At 36.7% G+C, this 24,969-nt stretch overlaps 1 protein-coding gene across 6 annotated transcripts in view; it reads left to right on the top strand.

Moving 5' to 3' along the window:
• The window catches only part of CCDC141 (coiled-coil domain containing 141), a 325,959-nt gene extending 302,054 nt beyond the window's left edge, over positions 1-23,905 (top strand). For 5 of the 6 annotated variants that reach the window (XM_007494445.3, XM_056794081.1, XM_056794080.1 and 2 more), the window contains 5 exons: positions 10,103-10,257; positions 10,356-10,485; positions 10,574-10,727; positions 18,764-18,956; positions 23,215-23,905. In XM_007494445.3, coding sequence (XP_007494507.2) covers positions 10,103-10,257; positions 10,356-10,485; positions 10,574-10,727; positions 18,764-18,956; positions 23,215-23,340 — 758 coding nt within the window. In that variant the 3' untranslated portion in view covers positions 23,341-23,905. The remainder of the gene's footprint in view (positions 1-10,102; positions 10,258-10,355; positions 10,486-10,573; positions 10,728-18,763; positions 18,957-23,214) is intronic. The other variant, XM_007494450.3, reaches the window with a different exon arrangement.
• The last annotated feature ends 1,064 nt before the right edge of the window (positions 23,906-24,969 follow it).

The raw sequence follows: 24,969 nt of genomic DNA, 5'->3' as shown, positions 1-24,969 counted from the left end.
GCTCAAGGTCTTACCGGTGAGGCTACGAGAGGTTGGGTGCCCAACACAATGCCTTTCCTGCAGGTAGCTCATTATAAACCAGTTCATGTAAAAGAGCTTTTCCAATATGAGGGAAGGAGCACTTTGGGGTAGGAACAAATAATCACCAAGGCTACATAAAAGGCTATTCAAATCCTTTTCAGGAAGAAGCTTTTGAAAAGAAATTTGAGACATTTGGTTGGGGGGCAGATAAAATGCCATGAATATCACTTAGGTGGAAACCATTGGTTCATTTTAATTGGTGATTTCCTATGGAATTCTGGATTCATAAAGATGGTGTGATTTTTAGCCCCTTGTAAATATTTTTCAGCTCCCCTCTAGAAACAAGGATGATTTGTATTTATTGGTTTGAAAGCACAAACAGCAAATGATATATTCTGATGTCTAAATTTGCATCCTTTCTCCTGATTCACTTCAATATACATTTACCAAAGACTTATAATGTGCAAGTCTTTGTGCTAGGTACTGATGATATAGGCATGAAAAAACAACTTTCTTCCTATGTCGAGCTACTTACAGTCTGTAAGTGGAATTGATACATGTACACAAATAAGTATGGTTTGAGGTAATAATAACTCCTTTCTATAAACTTTACAATATTTGCTTATTTAATCAAATACTGGCACTGTGGAGTAGGTTGTGTCTTATAAAACCCATTTTACAGGTGAGCAAACTGAAGCTCATTGTTATTAAGTGATTTACTCAGAATTATACAACAACTAAGTGGCAGAGCAGTGACAAGGAAAAAGGGGGACTAAAAATCCATTGGGTTTGGTGATTAGGAGGCCTTTGACAGTCTTGGGAAGGGTAGGTTTTGCAGGGAGAATGAGAGCTTAGGAGTTAAATAAGGATTAGGAAGTAGAGGCAGAAAGTTTGGGTCTCTTCTATGCTTTCTAAGTTTTTCACAAAGTTTAACAGTGAAGGAAAGAAGAAAGACTGATCATTTGAGGACATGCAGGATCAAGGAAGGTTTCTGTTTTTGTTGTTGTTTAAAGAGAGAGAACACAAGAGCGGATTCAGAGATAGTGGGGAAGGAGCTAGTAGGGAAGACATTCAAATACGATTTAGAGTTCTTCTAAGCTTGCCATTAAACTTTATATTCCCATAAAAATAATAAATTTGCTCCAGTCATCTCAGGCCTCCCTTTGCAGATAAAGTATGCTTATTCTTGTATGAATATTACTTTGCAAATGTCCTTAATGGTTTCAATTCAAGAGGAAAAATTGGAAAAATCATTATGATGGTTGATGTTTGATAGAGGTCATGCTCCTACTTAATGCCCCATGGCAGAAGTAGTAGCAAATTCCATAGAAGGCCGGGGTCATCAAAGCAAGCCACAATTGCTTTTCTAAAGCCTAATGTACTGGCTGCTCACTGTAGTACATACCTTCTCCATAAAAGGGAATCTCTGTCTAGTTATTGAACTAATTTTTCCTATTCTTTCTCATCATGCCATTTGTTTGAACAGGAGCTCTGGATAGAAAGGGAGAGGTAATTGTAGTCATTTCACTTAATGACCAGTGATTGATTAGGCATTATACAAGAAATTTAGCCGGATTTACATATTAGAGAAATATTGAGACTAATCAAACTGTTACTGGCGAAATCTGCTGCTCTTGAAACCAAACTCTCTCTAATGCACAAGCAAGAGGCTATGAAGGAGAAGCAAAAATAGCACCCTAAGGACAAAGGCTGCCCTCACCCTCCTGATGTGAGGAAAGAGCGAGAGACTCGAAAAGAGGGCAATACAAACATTGCTCCCAAATAGATGGCAATACAGTGACACTTGTTTGGATCTACAACACAGTGAGAAAAAATCAAGGCTTTTTTTTTTTTTTTCCGGTAAAACATTGTGAATGTCACTTCATTAGAAACCAAAGTTGATTTTAATTGCTTATTTCATGTGGATTTCTGGATTCATAAAGATAGCGTGATTTCTAACCCTTTTTACATGTTTGGCAAGTCAATTGCTCTCAAGAAACAAGGATGATTTGTGTAAGTACAAATGGCAAATTATATATTCTGATGTCCAAATTTGCATCCTAAACTGATTCACTTCAACATACATTAATTACTTTTTCTTCTTCCACTTTTCTTTTCATCTTATTCTAGGAAAACATATACTCACAGAGCATATTCATACAGTAACATACATATATGTTATATGAACATATTTTATTATTTATTTTTACGCACATTTATTGCCTCCCTCTTTGTAATGAGCAAAAAATAAAATGGTTGAAAAACAAAGGCTTGATCTTCTGAGTATGTCAATTTATAAAGCAAAGCATGCCAATTGCCAAACAAATCAGGAACAGACCCCTTCCTCAACTTAGGGTTGACTCTAAATATAGGAGAAGACAGAATTTTATATATTAAAAACAGTTAATGAATTAAAACTAATTAATTAAAATGAAACAATTCAACATTACATTATTATTTTTTACTAATTAATTTGCTAATTTTGACTAATAATAATGTAATTGTTATTACATTATGATTACTAATTAGATAAAAGATTAGGGACTTTCAAAGATGGATAGGGGAGATTAAATAAGCATCCTTTGCCTGCAAAGGGAGGAATGAGATGCCTGAAGCAAATTTATTATTTTTATGGGAATATAAAGTTTCATGGCAAGCTTAGAAGAACTCTAAATTGTATTTGTATCTCTGAATTCAGGAAAAGAGGTACCTCACTCCCCTCCAAGTATCTGTAAACAATCAAAGGAACATGGAAACAATAATTAACCTATCAGTATGGGGCCATTTTTTAGATAAGACACATTTGTAAAATTTAAGGGGAGATGGGGAGACTGAGGCATCTGAGGCAGGTAGAAATTAGTTTCTCTCTGCAAGGAGTATTATATTTTTTAGAGGTTTATTGAAGATTAAGGATTAAAGAAAATACAGGATGAGAAACACGTGTCCAGGCCATAGAGAGGCCTAGACACAACCTCACCTACATTATGAAAAAAAGCCACGCCTGCCCCAAAACGGAAGTCCCAGCTCCTCAAAAGCCTTTGAATCAGCTTAAATGCCTTCTAGATCTCGGCCCAGGTGAGATTACAAGGCATTCTGGGGAAGTGGAGCAAAGGCTCATGGGGATTGTAGTCCTGTATTTGAGTCTATTTTTTACATATTGGTTACTTGAGATGCACAATTATGAGAAAATTCTTTAAGTGAATCTTAGGATCTGACTGCACTTCATGACAACATAACATGGATCCTTGATTAAGGGTCTCTAAACAGCAGATACATGTGGCCCAGTTTCCCAGCCATGCAGGGATTGGTTCAAACAATGCAATAAGTTTTCCCTAATTTCCACAATTGAATAAACTTTTATTCATGAGATGGAATTTGGACTAGGCCCATAACTGAATAGAAAGGAAATTAAATTAATCCTACAAGTGAGTTACAAGATGGAGTTTGTGCTTCACTCAATTCTCACACTTAGCCACTTGCTGTCCTAATCACCTCAATTCATTTATCTCCCATTGAATGATAAAAGAGCATAACAAATATGTATAATCCAACAAAACATATCCAAAAATGTTTGTTTCATTTTACATTTTAAGTCTGTCACTTCTCTGACACGAGGCAAGTAGTCATTTCGTCTTCATCCTTGTGGGTTCTATACACATATACACTTACTTACTACAATGTTTAAAAAATTCAAGTTCTACCTTTTTGAGTCTACCCTTCAGTATGGCAGACTGGACTCTTTCTGTACCTTAGCAGATTGCTTAATAAATTACTATGACCAAAAACAATTCATGAGAAAATAGCCAAGCTTGTGATGCACCTAAAAGGCTCCTACTGATCATGGCTTTAGATTTGGGATGGACCTGAAAAACATTTAGTCCGACCCTGAGTCCCAAGGAGGTGAAGTCATGAGGCTTTATGAATTTCGCCAGACCGGTCTTCATAGTTAAAGTCTTGAACATTCTAGTCTTCAAGTCTTATCTCAAATCCCATCTTTGGTAAGGAGATTTGAGCATTAACGTTAGTGCCTTTCTTCTGAGATGACCTCTGTAGGGGCTGGGGCTATTTCTCATAAAAATTTGATATCCTCCAGTTCCTAGCAAATAGTACATGATTAATTAATTGCAATAAAATGAGTTTTAATCTAGCATCTCTATTTTTTTTTGGACTAGACCTTTGATTCCATTGATATAGGGAAACCCCCAGTAAGGAAAGTTCTTTTCATTATAGAGGTCCTCCTGTACAGCTTACAGTTTTAGAGACTTTCCAGGGCCCTAAGCAGTTGAATGATTTCCCCAAGTTTATACACCGCCAGTGTGTGTCAGAGGACATAATGGAAGGATGAGCACTTCAGCATAGGCATTTAAATTTAACTCTAGAATGTTAAGTTTATAAGATGTGTTTCCAGACACTGTTCTTCGTATGAGTGGACAGTTAAGTGAACGTTATGAGATCCTAGATCATGAGTGGGAAGGGACCTCAGTGGTCCATTCATCTCATTTTGGGGATTGCCTAGTGTCACAGAGGTAATAATTGATAAGGACAGAATTTGAACTCTGGTTCTTTAATTTCAAATCCAGAGTTTTCACTACTAGACCATGCTGATTTTATCAAGAGACCAAAAATGACTAAAATGACTGGTTAGAGAGAAAAGAAACAAGGAAGTGCTGAATTACAGAATAAAAGAAAGTGGAGAATTAGAAGACTCCAGGGAGGCAGGCACATTAGACTTGCCCAGGGTTACCCAGATACTGAAGGGGCAGATTTTGTACCTGTCTTCTCTGACACCAGATTAAGTATATTTTTTTCCAATACTACTGTGACTCATAATAACAAAAGGATCTTATTACACAGAGAAGCATTAAACAAAATATTAATTATTAATTATTAGTAAAGCATTAAATATTAAAACAAGACTTTAATAAAGCAAGACTTGAAAATAAAGTCTTCCCCTCACTTACCAAGCTGTTATTAGTTATTATAAAAATTATAATTAATTATTATCCATCTCTTTTTCTTTAGCTTAGCTTTTTTAGGTAACAACCTGAAATGTCCACAGAAGTTTTGTCAATCACATAATAATCATTGTTCCATTATAGCAACCTTTACAGAACAAAATATTAATATGATTATGACAATTGAGTGGTGAATTTGAAACCAATTGAATGATTCAAGTAAAAAACTAAATAATTTTGATTTGGAATTTAAATTGTCTGATTTGGATGAATAAATTTATTATTTTCCAGACCAGATAACTGTCAGATTGTCACTATATTTTGAATGATATAGATAAAACTATCATTCTTACTGAGGTAGTCTTTATAGTCGTACTGAACTACCATTTTAGAAAGGAGGGGGTGAGACTAGGATCACTGAAAGCACTTCTGTGGAAGAGGATATTTGAGTTAGCCATAACTAGTATTTTATTGGACAAACACTGGCTTTTTCTACCTAGTTTTAAATAAATATATAAATGACCTTTTCCTCTGCTAAAGAGAAGGGTGGGGCAGAGAAGAGGAGGCATGTTTATATTGAGAATTTAATGCTCTTTACATAATGTTCATTTATATGATTAAACACTGGTTGTTCAACAAGTATACTATTCTTGTGTCTTTGTTTTTCTTTTTCATGGCCAAAATGGAAATGATGAGATATTAGCATTATGTATTTTACCAAAATGTCACAATTTTTCATGAGAGTTTTGTGATGTCATTGGCATGGGAATTTCCTCCCTGTAGGTAAATCATTTGTCCCCAGTACCAGGTCTCCGCCATTGACACTTTCATTTTTTAAATAATAGAAGAGAACAATCATATATTAAACACCTACTATGGACCAGGCACTGTGCTTTACAAATATTTTCTCATTTGATTCTCACAACCCTGTGAATGGTGATGCTATTGTTTCTACTTTGAGGGAGCTGAGGCAGATAGAGTTCAGGTGGCTTGCCCAAGGTCATACAGCTAGTAGGTGTTTGAGACTGGATTTAAGCACCAGACCAAGGCTATCTACTGTGCCATGTGGCTAATTCTGGAGACTAGGTTTGAAACCAAAAGGACTAGGTTCAAATTCCATTTCTGCCACTTATTATTTATGTGGTGTTGAATAAATCACTCAGTATCCCCTTGCCTCAGTTTCCTCATATGTAAAAATGAGAAGTTTCATGTAGATAATCTCTAAGGTTCCTTCTGGCTCTCAACCTATAGTCCTTATGATCTGATGCTGAATTTCCTGAGGTTTAGAAAGATTACGTGATTTGCCCGTGGTCACACAGCTCTGCCAAAGTCAGAATCTGCCCTTCTTTACCAAAGGTGTTCCTGACTCAAATCCAGCACTCTAGACACTTCCCCATGCGAGGTCTCCATCATAGACTTAAGCAGTCAAAAAATGACAGTGGTGTCATGCATGAGCAGCCACTCATTAGAATGGTTCTAAAGAGTCTATTCAATTCATAAATAAATAGGCAGGCTGCTTGAAATTAAACCGTGTATCTGACTCCCCATGTCAATTTTGATAATCAGGCATCAGAAGATGGATAACATCTAGAAGTTGTTTTTTAACCATTGTCTTCAAATAATTCTTGCCATCAGTAAGAATCACAGGTAAAGCTACTTCATTTCTTTCAACTTGAAAACAACCTATTTAGCATATCCTCTGGTTTTAAAATTAATTATTTTCCCAGACTTTTTAACATAGAGTATAGACTTAACTCATAGATTGACTTCTACATAAACTTCTGCCACAAATGGCAAATGGTTCTTTTGTAAATTAATTAAAACTATGTTGTTCTTCACAAGGCAATGCAAAAAAAAGTTATTGGAGAGAACCATTCCAAAGGACAAGAAATTTGAGCACCCAAGGTGTCATGAAAGTAACTTGTGATGGGAAACAAAAGAAATGGAAAAAGGATGCTCTGGGAGAAATGAAGATTGCTGAAATGCTAGACTTCCGTTTCTTCATCTATAAAATAAAGAGATTAAACTAGATTGTCTTTAAATTTACCTGCATAATCCCCTCTTGTTAGATTCATTTTAAAGTATGGGAAGAGGACTCTGAAAAAGAGCCAAAGAGTTGGTCAGACACATGCTAAGGCAGAGACCTCCATGTTTAGCCTTAAAGCCCTCATGCCTCAGACTTCTTGGCAGCCTGGAACCCAAGAGAGTAAAATCCATCAAATAAATGTTGAAGAGCATTTTAGGTTTTCTTTGGGGGGAATGGGGAAAAGTATCTTTTGCACAGAATCTGCACACAGTAAGTCTTTCATAAATGGTACTTGAATGACAACATGAATTCTCTTGGAAAATCTCTCCTTGCTTAAAACTTCTGGAATTGTTGGGATGTGGGTCACTTTAGACATGTATAGTGGCACAGTAGAAGAGGCTGAGACATTTTGAGATGTGGAATCATGAATGATTTTGTACAGAGAAATTGATATAATATAGGCCAACTCATAAGCTGCTCCATTTAAATGAAGATGGTATATGCCAGTCCACCCACACAACACCTGTTCTAGTAAAAGTTCAGTATATTTCTAGACACTTTTCAATCTCATCCTTTATTAAAATGAAATGGCACTAAATCTTTTTTCTGTAATCATCATTTTCAAAATTCTCTTTTACTTCTTTCTCAATAGTATATATACGTATTAAAAATGCTATTTTTAGAAAAATCCTTTGGTTTGACTTTGGAGGTTGGTTTTAATCTTTCATTCTGGGAAACAAATGGGGCTTACAGCCAGCTTTTCAAAAGATCTCCTCTCTTGTACCCAGAATAATTAAAAAATGGGAAATAGCTTTTATTTATTTCCCAAGGTATATATTTTTATTTAATTTATTATATATTATTATACTTTATATTATTTCTTTATTCATTTGTGTACTTATTTACTTTTGGTGAGACAATGAAAAGAAGTAAGGGTTAGTTGATAGCTTGTTTTGGTCTCAATATCTGGATTCATGCCCTCCCTTTGATACAGAATAGCTATATTATTCAGCTATCTTAGTCATACCTGACTCTTTGGAAACCCATTTGGGGTTTTCTTGGCAAAGGAACCAGAATAATTTGCCTTTTCTTTCTCCAGATCATGTGACTAAAATAATTTGATTGATCATTTGAGGAAACTTAGGTAAACAGATTTAAGTGACTTGTCCAGGGTCATAGAGCTAGCAGATTTGAATTTAGGTCTTCCTAACTCTAAGGCTCTATCCACTGCCCCACTTAGCTGCCCAACCTTGGGCAAACCAATATTTCTCTTTCTGCCCAAAGGAAACTCTAAAACCATAAACTGCAGAGCAGGTACAAATCTGCCTTAATAAAAGAGAATCTTTTCATGAAGACCCACTCTGTGCCAAAGAAATTCTAGCTGCAGGCTTCAACATTTTCTTTACTGATTTTTCATTTTCTGATATGGACCAGAAAGTTCAAATTTCAAAATCACTCTGCTATTAAGATATTGTATGCCCGGAAGATCATTCTGCTCCCATAATATTTCAAATCCCTTGTTTCCCTCTTCACATTTGACATAAGGTATCCCATTCGATTTATAAAGAATTAGAGATAGATAACAGAGAAGGATCTTAGTGATCATCTATCCCAAATGTCCTTTTACAGATAAGGAAATTAGAGTCCAGAGAAGGTGAATGATTTATCCAAAGTCACAGAGGTTACCTAGTTGGGATATAAACTCATTTCTGAAAGTAAAATCAATACTTTTTTCCATCCCATGTCCTAGTCTTTTAGAGACTTGTTATTGGAAGAAAGATTAGACAGGTTCTCCTTGATCCCAGAAGGTGGAACCAGGAGGAGTGGGGAGAACTGCCAAGAGTTCAACTGAGGTTTGGTATCAAGAAATATATTTTAACAACTGGAGATGTTCAAGAGTAGAATGGTTTACTTTTAGAAAGAGTCAATTCTCCTTCCTTGGAGGAGGAACAAAGAAAGGAATAAAGGAACAAAGGAAGGAAGGTAGAGAGGGAAAGAGGAAGGATGGAGGGAGGAAGGAAGGAAAGAAGGGAAAGAGGAAGGAAGACAGAATGGTAAATATTTATAGCTATAACACATATAAACAAAAGTTCTTTGGAAGATCTTCAAGTTTTCATCTAGGTGTCACAGTGGATAGAGCACCTGGCCTGGAGTCAAGAAGGCTCATCTTCCTGAGTTCAAATCTTGTCTCAGGCACTTACTATCTGTGTGACCTTAGGCAAAGCACTTAACCCAGTTTACCTTAGTTTCCTCATCTATAAAATGAGCTGGGGAAGGAAATGGCAAGTTACTCTATTATTTTTTACTAGAAAAAATCCAGTCTCTAGCCAAAAAGTCCCAAGTTCAATTCCTGTCTTTGACACATACTGGCCGGATGATCCTGATAAGTCACTTTGCACTCCCAGACAACTCAGGATGACTTAAAGTCATAGGCAGAATGTGGTCCAATACTCGTGGAAGAGTTTTGTCTCCAAGCATCTCCTACATTGCTGAAATCATAGCTCTAGTCAAAGTATTATCCAAATAACATATACTTTGTCCCAAAGGAATAATAGGGGATAATATGATTTCTGTGAGACTGATTTAGTCTACCCAACACTAGAAACCAATTTTGAAAAAATGTATATTTGTATATAATGTGCTATATTTGCTAGTCTTATTCAATATATTCTCCAATCTCTTATCAAAGGGCTCTAGCTCAATTTTTCAGCCAAAGGTGATGTGCATTTTACTAATGAGAGCAGATATTTATGGGTCTATGGATACTCTCCAGACATATCCCCAGAGATATAACAGCTGTAACTTACTATTATCCCACTTATTTGAGTATGTAACCATTTTGATAAATGAGATTTGATTAAATTGAAAACCATATTGTTTTCCCCGGTCATTCCCTCAGTAGCTCTTTTTTCCATCACTGTGTGATTTAACAGAAGTATATGAGATGCTTACATTTATGTAAATTATAATCAGCACTACCCACTTTCCCACCATTCTACCCAATAAAACAAATGTTATAGTGTAATAATACTTTTAAAAATGAATAAATCTGATAAAATGAAGTTGTTTAGTCTTAGGTATCTCTTTTCTTTCTTATTAGTAAAAGGAAAACTTCCAAAGTTTTTAGAAAAATTTGGACCTACCAATCTGAAGGAGGGAGAAGACTTAATCCTACGCTGCACTGTTTCTGGAAGACCCACGCCAAATGTAATTTGGTCCAAAGATAATGTCCAAGTGGCGGCGGGAGACATCAATGTATGCCTTTTGTGTTTTTCCCTTGTTTACAGTAGAACAAACAGCACTTCTTGACTCCTTGAATTACATGTTCTTGTGTTCATATCTTCTATTTGCAGGTTCAGAAATTAGGTGATAATTATTACCTTTTAAAAAAGAATGTGATCCTCTCGGATACTGGGGAATACCTTTGCTCTGCAATGAATGAAGTGGGGGAGGCGAACTGTTCAGCAAGCATCGTAGTTACAGGTAGTGTGTCCTGGGCACACTCTTCAGAGTAAACTCATCTAGGTAAAGAGAGAATTTGTTCCAAGGTGCTGTCTGTATTTTCTTTTAGGGAAAGGGGAAAGAGAAGAAATAAACTGCATCACTAAGACAGAAGCTGAAAGTGGGGCTAAGTTTTTGTCGGAATGTACAACCACAAATATAGAGGAGCAAGTCCCAGTTACACACGTCAGCCAGAAGATAATGACAAACCAGTTTTCAGTGAGGTAATTTTAATAACATTAATTAAAACTAAATACACTAAAGGGAAAAATCTAGAAAGAATTGAGGGTACCCATGTCTCTACTCTCTTCCTTTCTCCACTTAGTAGTCCCTGCCCAGGTTTTTCTCTCCCCTTCCACTACACACACACACACACACACACACACACACACACACACACACACACTCGCCAATTTTTATTTTTATTTTTCACTATTTGTAGTCCCCATCTTCTTCTCTACCCAAGGTGTGACCCAGATTCATATTCCTTCACTCCAGCCCTGTCTTGTTCTTCAACTTCATCTCAGAGCTGAGACTAGGGATAAACAAAATAGGAAACCATCTTGGAACAGAGTTAGGATAGTGTACAAAACACAGTAACTTGGAATGAGGGACATTTAAAAATATTCCCTTTCCTAGATGACATGTTTTCCCTGTCATAAATTCTTCCATGCATCCATGACAATTTGGTATTTGTTTTGTGATGAGGCAAGTTGAATGTGTTACATGGAAAGCTCAAAGACTTCTGAGGAGATTGACACTCAAAAGAGTTCAATTTTGAGCAGAGAAGCAGCTGGAGAGAACTGGAGAGAGCCTGGGCGGCCCAGCCTTTCAGGAGTCTTCAGAGCCTCAGTGCTTCATACCACATACAGCCCAACTCCATTGAACTCAATCCAATCAAAAGCCTCCAGAGGACAGGGAAGCTAACATTCCTCCCCTAGAGACTGTACCAAGAGATCTGACAAAGCTCCAAGAGGGGAGACTGAGGCCCAAAACCAAAACAAAATGAGAGGAGCAAGAGCACAGCCAAATATGGGGAGCAAAGAAGGGGTAAACTCCAGCAAACAACAGAAAAAGAAGAAAGAAATTACAATAGACAGCTTCTGCACAGGTAATGAGCAAAGAGTGAATGAAACAGAGGGAGAGGACCCAGCAAATAAAAAATCAGAAATCCCAGCAAATTGGATACAGGCTTTGGAAGAACTCAAAATGCAATTCAAAATACAATTAAGAGAGGCTGAAGACAACTGGGAAAAGAACTTAAAAACTAAGATAAGTCATCTGGAAACAGAAAATAGTGTCTTGAAAGCCAAAATCAACCAGCTGGAAAATGAGGCAAAGCAGATGAAAGATGAGGTGAAGAACACGAAAGATGACCTCCAAAGAAAATCTGACCAAAAGGAAAAGGACGACCAAAAAACTAAGGATGAAATCCAGTCTTTAAGAACCAGAATACAACAACTTGAATCAAGCGACCTCACAAGGCAGCAAGACACTATAAAACAAAACCAAAAGAATGAAAAAATTGAGGAAAATATGAAGCATCTCATTCACAAAACAGAGGATTTAGAAAATCATTCAAGGAGAGACAATTTAAGAATTATTGGCCTACTAGAAGACCATGACAAAAGAAAAAGCCTGGACATAATATTACAGGAAATTATTAAAGAAAACTGCCCCAAAATCCTTGAACAAGACAGAAAAGTGGAGATTGATAGAATCCACAGATCACCTCCTGTACTTAATCCTCAACTGACAACACCCAGGAATGTGATAGCCAAATTCAAGAACTATCAGACCAAAGAAAAGATATTACAAGCTGCCAAGAAGAAGTCATTCAGATACCAAGGAACCACAATGAGGATAACTCAGGATCTGACTGCATCCACACTGAAAAAAAGAAAGGCATGGAATACAATATTCTGGAAAGCAAGGGAACTAGGTCTACAACCAAGAATCAACTACCCAGCAAAACTGACTATATTTTTACAGGGGAAAGTATGGTCATTCAACAAAATAGAAGAATTTCAAGAATTCATAAAGAAAAGACCAGACCTGAACAGAAAATTTGATGTCCAAGCACAGAACTCAAGAGAATCATCGAAAGGTAATTAAAAAAGAGGAGAAAAAGAAAAAACAAAAAAAAAATTTAAGACACTCAATAAGTTAAAATGATATGTATCCCTATAAGAAAAGAGGTCATTGGTAACTCTTAAAAACTGTTGTTATTAGCTGGGCAGCAAAAAGAAGTATATACTTAGAGGGAACAGCAACAAACTGTATAGGATGAAAGGACAAGACATAAATAGGTATATAAATATATGCATGCAAAAATACATACGCATGAGTATGCATATATATATATATATATATATATATATAACTAGAGCTTAAAAAATAGGTTAATATTAAAAGAAATGGGAAAAGAAACAAATAGGGGTAAATTTATATGTCATAAAGAAGCTCATGGTGGGAGGGGGGAGAACATCAATACACCGGAAGGGTAAAGAAGTCAGAGACAGGAAATACTCAACTTTTACGTGCTTTGAAAGTGACTCAAAGAGGGAAAAACAATCCAATCCATTGGGGGCAGAGAATAGATTTGCACCCTATAGGGGAGTAGAAGGGTAACAAAGGGTCTGGTGGAGAGGGAAGCAGTACAAGAGAGGGAGGGAGTGGGGGATTAATTTTAGAAAGACTACAGGGAAAATAAGGGGGGGATAAATAGGGAGGGGGTAGAAAGGGAAGTAAAATAAAGGTGGGAACAAGGGGGACTGTTCAAAAGCAAACATTGGTATAGAAGGAAATAGTGAAAGAAGGAAAGGCAGGTAAAGGAGCAGAAATCAAAATGCTGGGAAATACACAGCTAGTAATCATAACTCTGAATGTGAATGGAATGAACGCACCCATAAAACGTAAGCGAATAGCAGAGTGGATTAGAGTCCAAAACCCTACCATATGCTGTCTACAAGAAACACATATGAGAAAGGTAGATACACATAGGATGAAAGTAAGAGGGTGGAGCCAAATCTATTGGGCATCAACTGACAAAAAGAAGGAAAAAATGCAAAGGAAGGAGGACTTGCAGTCCCAGATCTCAAACTATACTATAAAGCAGTGGTTATCAAAACAATTTGGTACTGGCTAAGAGACCGAAAGGAGGATCAGTGGAATAGACTTGGTGTAAATGATCTCAGCAAGACAGTTTATGACAAACCCAAAGACCCTAGCTTTTGGGACAAAAATCCATTATTTGATAAAAACTGCTGGGAAAATTGGAAGACAGTGTGGGAGAGATTAGGTTTGGATCAACACCTCACACCCTACACCAAGATAAATTCAGAATGGGTGAATGACTTGAACATAAAGAAGGAAACTATAAGTAAATTAGGTGAACACAGAATAGTATACCTGTTAGACCTTTGGGAAGGGAAAGATTTTAAAACCAAGCAAGACTTAGAAAGAGTCACAAAATGTAAAATAAATAATTTTGACTACATCAAATTAAAAAGTTTTTGTACAAACAAAACCAATGTAACTAAAATCAGAAGGGTAGCAACAAATTGGGAAACAATCTTCATAAAAACCTCTGACAAGGTTTAATTACTCAAAGATTAATTACTTACAAAGAGCTAAATCAATTGTACAAAAAATCAAGCCATTCTCCAATTGATAAATGGGCAAGGGACATGAACAGGCAGTTCTCAGCCAAAGAAATCAAAACTATTAATAAGCACATGAAAAAGTGTTCTACAGCTCTTATAATCAGAGAGATGCAAATCAAAGCAACTCTGAGGTATCACCTCACACCTAGCAGATTGGCTAACATAACAGCTATGGAAAGTAATGAATGCTGGAGGGGATGTGGCAAAGTAGGGACACTAATTCATTGCTGGTGGAGTTGTGAATTAATCCAACCATTCTGGAGGGCAATTTGGAACTATGCCCAAAGGATGATAAAAGACGGTCTGCCCTTTGATGCAGCCATAGCACTGCTGGGTTTGTACCCCAAAGAGATAATAAGGAAAAAGACTTGTACAAGAATATTCATAGCTGCACTCTTTGTGGTGGCCAAAAATTGGAAAATGAGGGGATGCCCTCTTCAATTGGGGAATGGAGATGGAATACTATTGTGCTAAAAGGAATAATAAAGTGGAGGAATTCCATGGAGACTAGAACAACCTCTAGGAAGTGATGCAGAGTGAAAGGAGCAGAACATGAAAACATTGTACACAGAGACTGATACATTGTGGTACAATTGAAGGTAATGGACTTCTCCATTAGTGGCAATGCAATGTCCCTGAACAATCTGCAGGGATCTAAAAAACACTATCCACAAGCAGAAGATAAACTGTGGGAGTAAAAACACCGATGAAAAGCAACTGCTTGACTACAGGGGTTGAGGGGATATGACTGAGGAGAGACTCTAAATGAACACTCTAATGCAAATACCAACAACATAGAAATGGGTTTGAATCAAGAACACATGTGATACCCAGTGGAATTGTGCGTGGGCTATGGGAGAGGTGGTGGGAGGAGGGGAGGGAAGTAAAGAAAATGATCTTTGTTTCCAATGAATAATGTTTGGAAATGACCAAATAAAAATTTAAAAAGATAAAAAAATAAAAAAAACCTAGAAAACAAATTTTAAAAAAAGAGTTCAATTTTCACTCTTTGGCTTGAATATGTGAATGCTTTCCAAGTTCTGCCCTTCATTCTCTCCCAAGGACTCACTGTGTGGAGCACCTGCAAAAGGCCACAAAGTCAGCAATTTGGAAACTGGAGAGTTCCTTTCAAACTGTTAAAGCTATAGCTTGGAGAAATCTCTTCCTGGCAATCTAAGGGAAACACAGACAATGTTTTTCCATTGAAATTTCAATATAAGTTGTGGTTTTTATAAAGTTGAAATGCTACTATATTTTAATAATATTTACAGGTTAAATGGATTTGGGAAACCCAACTACACTTTGTAACATTATTTCTTTGGGAAAATATATTCCAAATTCCAAACAACCACTTTACAAAAAGACCTCAGTGGGTAGCAGATTGGGTTTAGAATCTAGTTGTCTAAAATGTAGGATAGTGAGGTTTTAAAATTTAAAAACTTCTGTGGGCAGGCAGAAAAGATGGAAAGCAGGGGAAGGAAGAAGAGGAAAGAAGGAAAGAAAGAAGGCAAGAGGTAGACAAGAAAGGGAAGTAGAAGGAAGGAAGATAGGGAAGGAAGAAGAAAGGAGAAAACATTTTGCTTTTTTGAGTTATTTAAATGTTTAAAAACATTTTAAAAAGAGGAATTTGTTCCATGTTGATCATATAAAATCCTTTGTAAGTAGAGAAATCTATTTAGTCACATAGATTTTTAGCTAGAAGGAATCTTATTGATTATATACTCAAATCTACTCATTTAGATGAGGAAACTGAGGCATGGAGAGATAAAGTGATTACTCCAAAGTGGTATCTAGTTATCCCTTCCATATAGTGGAGAGTAAGGGCAGGACACCATCATGATCTGGAAAATCCATATAAAAATTTTGGCCCTCTCTGTACCAGAAAGTCATTTTTTTCCTTTTTTTTAGTGGAGTGTTTATAGTACTTTATTGTAAAATTTAGGTTAGTTGTTTGTTCATAGGCTATATAGTTTCTAAACTTTTTCTGTGTCTTCTGCTTGCCTTTGTATGTTGTCTGCAGCTTCCACAACTCCCATTTATTCATTTTATTTTTATTTGCTTATTTATTTACTTACTTGCTTGCATACTTCCATACTTATTTATTTATATTTCTTATGCCAACACATAACATAGGATAACAGCAATGGGGAAAGTCACAACGTGGGAGGCAGACCTATAGTAAATAGCAGATCTAGTATTTGAACCTAGTTTTTTATTCTGAATCTATTTGTCTTCTCTTCTACATGGCTATCTCTCTATAGCTAGCATCAAGAGCAGGGTTATTTAAATGTCTTTTATGCCATGGATCCCTTTGTCAGTCCACTGACCACATTCTCACAACTGTTTTTTAAATGCATCATGTAAAATACATAGGGTTACAAAGTAAAGAAGATATATTAAAATACCTATCAAGTTTATATTTTTTAAAAAATATTGTCACACAGATAATAATCCCTGACAAAGAAGGTAGTATGAGAGAGTGAAAGAAGTGAAAGAGTTTTATTTTGAATTTGTAGCTACAAAAATCTGGGTTACCATCCAGCATCTGTTCCTTACTATTCGTGTGACCTTGAAGAGTCACTTGTCTGGGTCTCAATTTTCTCATCTATAAAACTGAAGATGATCTCTATCTTCCTTTTCAGCTCTAAATCCCAGGAGACTTCATGAACACACGTTAGTAACTTATTTTATTCTCTCCATTTCAAAAGCTTAATGGAAAAATAAAACTTCTGAAATCAATTGGCAAGTGTAAAAGCAAAAGCCTTTAAAAGACATACATTTATTTATTCAGGCAACTATGAATCTTTTTCAAAATGTAACTCTTTCACTGTCACTATCTAATATACATTATTCATGAGTAAAATACATGAGTCATGTATGAATTCACTGACTCTTTATTTTCTGCTCACTTGAATAGATAGCAAATCAGACAAATAAATCAATATTTCTGCTACACTGAATTTTACATTTTAAAAGGCTAGGCTGAATTTTTATACTTTCCCACATGTGTACCGGGTTCTTTGCTAAGTTCATAGGGTCCTAGATTTAGAGCTAGAAAAGACCTAGAATGTCATGTAGGTCAACTCTCTTATTTTATAAATGAGGAAACTGGGTCCTAGAGAGGTCAAGCCATTTATTTAAGGTTGTATAAGTAGTTGGTGGTAGAAGTATGATTTGAACTTACACTCTATAACATCAACTCCTTTTGTATACATGTTGTTGTTCAGTCATGCCCAACTCTTCACGACCCCAATTTGGAGTCTTCTTGATAAAAATACTGGAGTGATTTGCCATTTCCTTCTTCAGACCATTTGACCAATGAGGAAACTGAGGCAAAGAGGGTTAAGTTAATTACACAGGGTCACACAGATAATAACTGTCTGAGGCTAGAATTGAACTCAGTTCTTCCTGACTCCAGACCTGTGGTTCTGTCCACTGTGCCACCTAGCTAACCCCAAATATCTATGTAGACAATTTAAAAAGTATAAAAATGGAATAACTTTATAGACAATATTTTAAACTGTACCAATATCGTCTTTTTCAAAAACTCAATGGAATAATTTAATTGAAACTAGAGAGCCCAGGAGACCCTACAATCTAAAAGTAGGATGGAATCTAGGTTTTTGAATCTTTGTTCTCCCTAGTCTGACTGTAAGCTCCTTGAGAGCAGGACTTTGTGCTAGATTTCTTTGTTTTCCCTGTAGTAACTGGAGAATTATTATGTAAGTAACAAGTATTCAATGAAGGAATTAATTGCAAAATGGAAAATGCTAATTTTGCTTTTATTCCTAATTGCCTTTGTGTAATTATTGAGGGTGCTCACCCTATTTAAAATCTATGTGGTGGCAATGAATTATTTACTAGGTAGCATTTATCTTCACATCTGGCTTTCCAGGAGGCTCAGGGGTCTCCTCCCTAAATCCTTATATAGCTTTCTAGTCCTAGGATTGCCAGGTCCAGACTCTAGCCATCCCCAAAGTCTAGGGGTAAGGGATGGAAGGGGAGTTAATGACTACTTTCCCATTAGTTAGTGTTTATTAGTGTTGCTCTAAGTCTCTTGGAAAGGAAGGGAAGAGAGGAAGGGGAGAGCAAGATTTTAGCCCAGGATTTGGGAGGTGTTTTTAAGTCATTCCCCTGTTTTACAATCCCCTCTGTAGGTTGGGGTTTCCGTAGGAAAGGAAATTATAGATTAGTCCAGACTGTGTAGCAATTCCTTAGAGTATACTGGAAATTTCAGGGAGACATCAAGGGAAGGAAATTTCTATGAATTGTGGGGAGTGGTCTAAGGCTAGGACAGATTTTTCTGAGCTGGCTTTGAATCCCACATGCAAGTCTATGATAAAGGATGTGTAATGAGCCAATTTACACGAAATCTACAAATGATTAAAGAGCTTCTGGTGGCCTGTGGCCTGAGCTCTGATAATGAGGCATATTTCCATCTGTACGACAGGATCTGCTCATCATCATTATTCTGTAGAGCAAGGTACTATCCCATGCCACTCACAACAGCAACAGTTTTCAAAACTCCCAGTTTGTCAAAATCTCTATGATTTGAAAGATGTACAGAATAAACTTTGACTGTTTCCATGACATAGGAGATTCCCTGCAGCTGGGGAGCACTACCAAGATTTTGCAGTTCTTCAAGCAGGATACAGGATGATTCACAGAAGAAAGAGACTGGGAATGGAAGAGCATCATTCCTCTGAGAAAGGAGAAAGAGAAAACAGAGCAGTGGTAACCCAGGAAGGATTAAATGTCAAGAGAAGAAACAAGAAGAAACTTCTAGAGGTATTCATTCAACAAAGATAAAGCTACAATAACAGTAAGATGAAAAGCAGAATATTCATATTAATGATCACCATTTTTTATGGAAGAAGTTAAAGGTGAGACCAGAAAGTCAGTGCTGCCACAGTTCTGAGGCTATATAAAACAATTTAAGTTTCTAAAACACTGATGTAAGGAAAAGCTAGGAAAGAGTAGTGATACTAAAGCTAGTTGTTACCAGGTCCTCCGAATGAATACTATTAGAATTCTGTATACATTTGCTTCAAAGATGCTTCTGAAAAATAAATTGTTTCAAGTCTTTATCTCACTTGTCTTTGAGCCTTAGGAAAAACCTAGGGCATTGCCACTGGGCTACATTTGACTTGGTAAAAATAAATTCTAAGGGGAAGCTCTCATAAACCTGAAATAAAGAAAAATCTACCTGTCTTCTTTAAAAAAATTACTGGCCCTCTGATTTCATTGGTACAGGGAATTCCCAGTGAGAAATATTTTCTGCCAAAGCAAGTAAACTATTATACTGTAAATCTTAATCCTAGAAAGTTGCCTAGGGGCACTGAGAGGTTGTCATGTCCAAGGTTAAACAGTCAGTATGTGTCCGCCAGGACTTGAAGTCCTCTTCCTGCCTCCAAAGCATCTTCTTCATGTTCCATGATATGTTGCTTCCAATAACAGTTTCCATAGTCCTTTAAATTCAATGGAACATTGCTAACATATTACTTGACCAAATACAACATTCCAACCTAGATTATCCTCTATCAGTCTGGGAAATCACCAGTTATATACTTGCCAGACCAAGAAATATCTCAATAGAAAAGAATGCCAGCTTGAAGCTTCCTATTTTAAATTGTTATTCTTGCTATCTAGGCACTAGGTTCAATTGCTTCTAGACCAGAGGGCTGTCAATGTCACCTTTAAATTTTGGCACCCTGGAAAAAGCTCCAGTCATCTCACCCTTCTTATCTTCATTTTTTTCCAATTAAAAAGTATAATTCCCTGGATTTGTGAAAACAATAAAGATTTAGTAATGATCTTTATGATCATCCCCATTAAAGCCATCACAATTGTTTCTCCCCATTTAGTAATCCAATTCACTGTCATTCCCATCATTGTCACTCAAATCAGTCCTTCATCAACACTATTAATCATGACAGAGGAACTATCACTGCTTAGTGTCACTTCATCAGCAATGATCATTTTTAATGTCTCAAGGTCACCACACAAGTGTTTTATTTTGATGAAAAAGGAAAACCTTGCCAGAAGTACAGGAAATACATTTTCAATATAGAATTGGCTTGAAAGTCTCCTCAGTGGGGTCATTTTTAGACTCATCACAGTCAGGCTCTAAGAACCACAGTTTTGTTTAATTTCAAGACCACTTTTGTCTCAATGCATTGGTTAAAATATAATATTAAGGAATAAATAGCCTCAAAGCTAAAGACCCTCCCTTCTACTCCCAGCTAGGATCAATTCCTTTTACTGAACACAATTCTAAATATTCCTGACCCTGTACGGAAGAGAATGTTCTACTGAGTAGCACAGATAAGATGACTTTGCAGAATTCTTTTTAGGTGTCAGGGCTATTTCCAGATTGTTGATCTGATTCTTTCTAGTCCACTTTCTCTGAAGTGATGGTTCTTCAAGTGTGGTCCAGGGACCCTTAAAGGTCTGACCCAAGACTCTTTCAGGGGGTCCATAAGGCCAAAGCTATTTCATAATCATAGCAAAATGCTTTAATTTCTAATACAATAAATACCAATAGATATAACCCACACAAAGTCTCCTTGGGAAGTGGGATAGTGGTGTGTGTGTGGGGAGGTCATCAATAATTATTCAGAGTATAAAAAGGGTCCTGAGACCAAAAAGTTTTAGGGCTGTTGCTCTAAAATAAATTGAACTTTGTCCTAGGCACACCCTTCTGGACCACCTATCCAGTTCAGGCCTGAGGGAGGTCTAATTTTGGACTCGAGAATCCTTCTAAGGCTTTACAAATGATGCTTTGGCCCTCTAGCCAGGCAGAGAGTAGTTTATTCTTGTTCTTTCCTTGATGTTTCAATTTATTAAATGGTACTCCGTGTCTTCTCTTTCTTGGAATGGAAGTTTCTAGTTTGTTTTTTTTATTGTAAATTCTATAAGGTTGTAGGATTAGATGCATCCATCCATATAGAAAGACATTGCTCTAGTTGTGTTCCATTGAACTCTGGTCTTCTAAATCAGTAAGCTGCTAAGGGTGGGGATCAGAAAGTAGAAAAATGGATCACTTCCCATTCTACCCACAATAGAATTTCTTCAATGCAACCACACCTTCCATTATTCCCCAATCTTCTTCCATTCTGGCCTACTTCTTCTACCATGTAAGCTCCACATTTCTCCCTTTCCTAACCAGGCATCAGTCCCTCCAGGCAATTATAACCCAACTACAATCTACATAGCCATAACAGTATCTATGTAAGTGTCTTTTGGAAAATCCCTCCATGTGGGCATACCCACACAAGGCAACACCGCCATTAACCTTGTGACTTTGGCAGGTGCCCCTTATAATAAAGATTCTGTTTTGTGTGTCCATCAACTAAGAGAACACTCCCCCACCACCACCTTTTGTTTTGGGTGGAGAAAAGATCTCAATACAATATCATTCTCTCTAAATATCCCTCTCCCACACTTCCCTCTTAATGCCAAGGGTACATTTATCCACTATTACCCTTCTAAAGACTCATACTTGTATCCTTGGCATTATCCTTGATTCTTTATCCTTAATATTCATTCACTTATCGAATTTTGGGATTTCTATCTCAATGGCATCTTTAGCAACTCTTCCTTTCTCTCTTCCCAAACAGCCATCACCATAGTTCAGACCTTCATTACCTCTGGATTATTGCAATGGCCTCCTAATTGGTCTCCCAGCCTCCAGACTCTCTTCTTTCCAACTCCATCTTCCACATAGCTGCCAAAGTGATTTTCCTAAAGTACTCATCTAATCATATCAATCCATCCCAAGATGAAAAATTATTTTATTTTTATAGCCTCCTTTTAAAATTTCCCATTTTATAGTAGTGCTATCATATACAGATTTTGTGCAATAGTTCATGAATAAACCATATGAACCAATAAATATATGTGTATTGGGTTTTGTGCCAGAAAAGGTTTTACTAAAACCCAGTGGAACTGTGTGTCATCTACCAGGGTGGGGGGAGGAAAAGAACATGAATCATGTAACCATGGAAAAGTATTCTAAATTAATTAAAGAAAAATTTCAATTAAAACAACAACAAAAAGAAACAAATGAACAACCCCCCCCCAATAAAAAGTTTTACTAATAGGAATGTATAGTTAACATTTTTTGGAGACAACTATTCTAAATGATATGAATATCAGTGCTATAATAAAATGTTGATGGTAGTGTAATTTTCCATTTAAAATACTGAATGGAATTAAATATTAAATTCTACAAGCCTGTTTGTTTCTTCATAAGATGAGACCCATGGTGCTTGTCCTACCTTTTTTACAGGATTGTTGTGAGGAAAACACTTTTTATACTTTTAAAATATTATTTAAATGTGAGCTAATATTCTGCTACCACTTGACTCCCTTTGCTCCCTCCCCTCCCAATTCAGAAAAACCTCCCAGGCTTAGTGCTACCAAATCTCTAAGGAGCCAGTAGATCTTAATGGAGCTTAAAAATCCTTGCTCTTGATTCAAGCTGAATTCTCTGGGCAACAGATTTACCTTCAACTCAAAAACTCCTGGAGGATTCTAAGCCTCATCACTCTCAGCTTCCTTTTTTTTTGTTTTTACTCACTGTCCTCTATCTTTCTGTCAATTAGTCAATCAACAAATATTTCTTACTGGCCTTCCCCCATAAGCCAGGCACTATGAAAATTCACAAAAGAGCTATACACCTTCTATCCTTAAGGAGTTTCTATTCTGTCCTGGAAAATAACATGGATATGCCAACTGATAGAGAGCCAGTAGCCAAGTCCTTTGCCTCAATCTAATTATTATCTTCCTTCAGCACATATTTTATCATTTGCATATCTAAACAGATATTGAAAACCAAGACAAACAGACCAGAACATTCAGATTCCAGAGATAGCCAAGAACACTCAGGGCTAGAAAGTGGTGAAATTGGGGGAAGGTTTCATCTGGTTCTAGAAAAATATCTTAGGTTAAGTGTGTGTGTGTGTGTGTGTGTGTGTGTGTGTGTGCGCGCGCACGCGTGAAAAGCAGGGATGTGGTATTAAGTTATGTATGTTTGTTTACTCAGGTAAAAATAAAGGGAAACATCTGCGACAGAGATTTTGAAATCTGCAATGTGAAGAAAATGTCAACAAGAATGGCCACTTCCTATGGAGAAGATCCATCAGAAGTGTCAGAGAACAAGCTCAATTAAGTAGAGAAGTCTTCTGCCTTCACAGGGAGGTTTCAATCTACTGTTAAAAGACCTGGGTTCAACTCTGAGCACTCTGGCTATGTAACCTTGGCCAGAGGTCTCAAACACATGCAGCACACAGATGTATGTGGCCCACAGCCCTACAAGGAACACCCAAACCAGATTAAAATGTAATTAAGATGTAAATTGTGTTCAGCAAAAAATTTTAAATTACAGTTGTGATTTTCTAAATCAATTTGTGGGGCAGAGAAATCCATTTCTAGTTAGGTTTGATGCCACTGGCATTCTCTTAAAATCCAGAGAAGAATTGTCAATCTGCATCAATAAAAGGAACTCCTCACTAGGAAGTTCCCTATACAATATCAATTAAATTACAAACTCAATCCTTGTCCATTGTTAACTATATTGGTCTCTTGACTCTTTGCTAGCTTGGTTTTTCTGTATTGCTTGAAGTCAAAACCAATCAACTTCCTGTAATTTAATTTCAAAGAGTCCTTTCATCAAAATGCAGGTCTTTTACTCCAATAAAGGGATCACCATCTCGGAAGGTGCTACAATGTGTGAATTTGTGTATCCTATCTTTTTTCTTTTGAATTCTTTTTGAGTGTGTTATAGTTTTAGACCTTTCAAAAGATTCCTCAAGGACGGTGTCTGGTCTCCGGGATATTTTCTGGCACTTTATTTTCCCCCCTGAGTGCCAGCTCTTCTCAAGTATTATTCCAAAACCTTGGTGGGAAGAAGAGGAGAAACCTGAAGATCTTTACTTAGGCAACTTAATAGGAGGCTCTTGCCGGTAGCTGAGAATAAAAACCAGAGACATTTAGCTTTGTTGAAGGGCTTTATTTCTCTTTGCCTATGAGTGGGAGAGCCCAGCTGATAATTCTGAATGCCTTGCTAATCAGTGTGCCAACTTTCAGAAGCTTTGTGAAGGAAGAAATAACAGGAAAACATGAATTGGCAAGTACGGGATGTGACCGATTAGAAAGTAAGAATCCAAATATAATACCAAGGTTCTTAGAAGAGAGTTAATAAAACTATTTGGTCAATTATAGCAATAGGGAAGTGATTTTAAAAGTTGGAGGAGGTGGTTTAGGAAGAAAGATTTTATGTGAACACTGCATTCAGAAATGGTAACATTAGCCTTAAGTTCGAATAGTGTTATACATTTTACAAAATCTCTTAAAATATATATATACATATATATATGTAAAATCTTTATTTGATCTTTCTTATTTTTGGTAAGGAAGGACAGACAGATAGTTGGTCCCAGGGAGGCTAGAGCACTGGTTATAGAATCAGGAAGACTCATCTTTCTGAGTTCAAATGTGGCCTCAGATATTTGCTAGCTGTGTGACTGTAGGCAGGTCATTTAACCCCGTTTGCCTCCGTTTTTCACTTGTAAAATGAGCAGGGGAAGCAAATGGCAAACGACTCCAGTATCTTTGCCCAGAAGACCCCTGGTTATTGCACCATAAAAACGATGAATAAGATTATCACAAAAAAAGCTAGAAAGACTTATATGAGGTGATAGAAAGTGAGTGACAGAAGCAGGAGAATTTTGTACACAGTAACAATAGTGTATGATGATCAAATGCGAATGCCCTACTTATTAATCAGCAATACAAGGAT

Source organism: Monodelphis domestica, chromosome 4, assembly GCF_027887165.1.
Source record: "Monodelphis domestica isolate mMonDom1 chromosome 4, mMonDom1.pri, whole genome shotgun sequence".
Lineage (NCBI taxonomy): Eukaryota > Metazoa > Chordata > Mammalia > Didelphimorphia > Didelphidae > Monodelphis > Monodelphis domestica.
The sequence above is the reverse complement of the archived record's forward strand: the minus strand, read 5'-3'. Positions and strand labels throughout refer to the sequence as shown.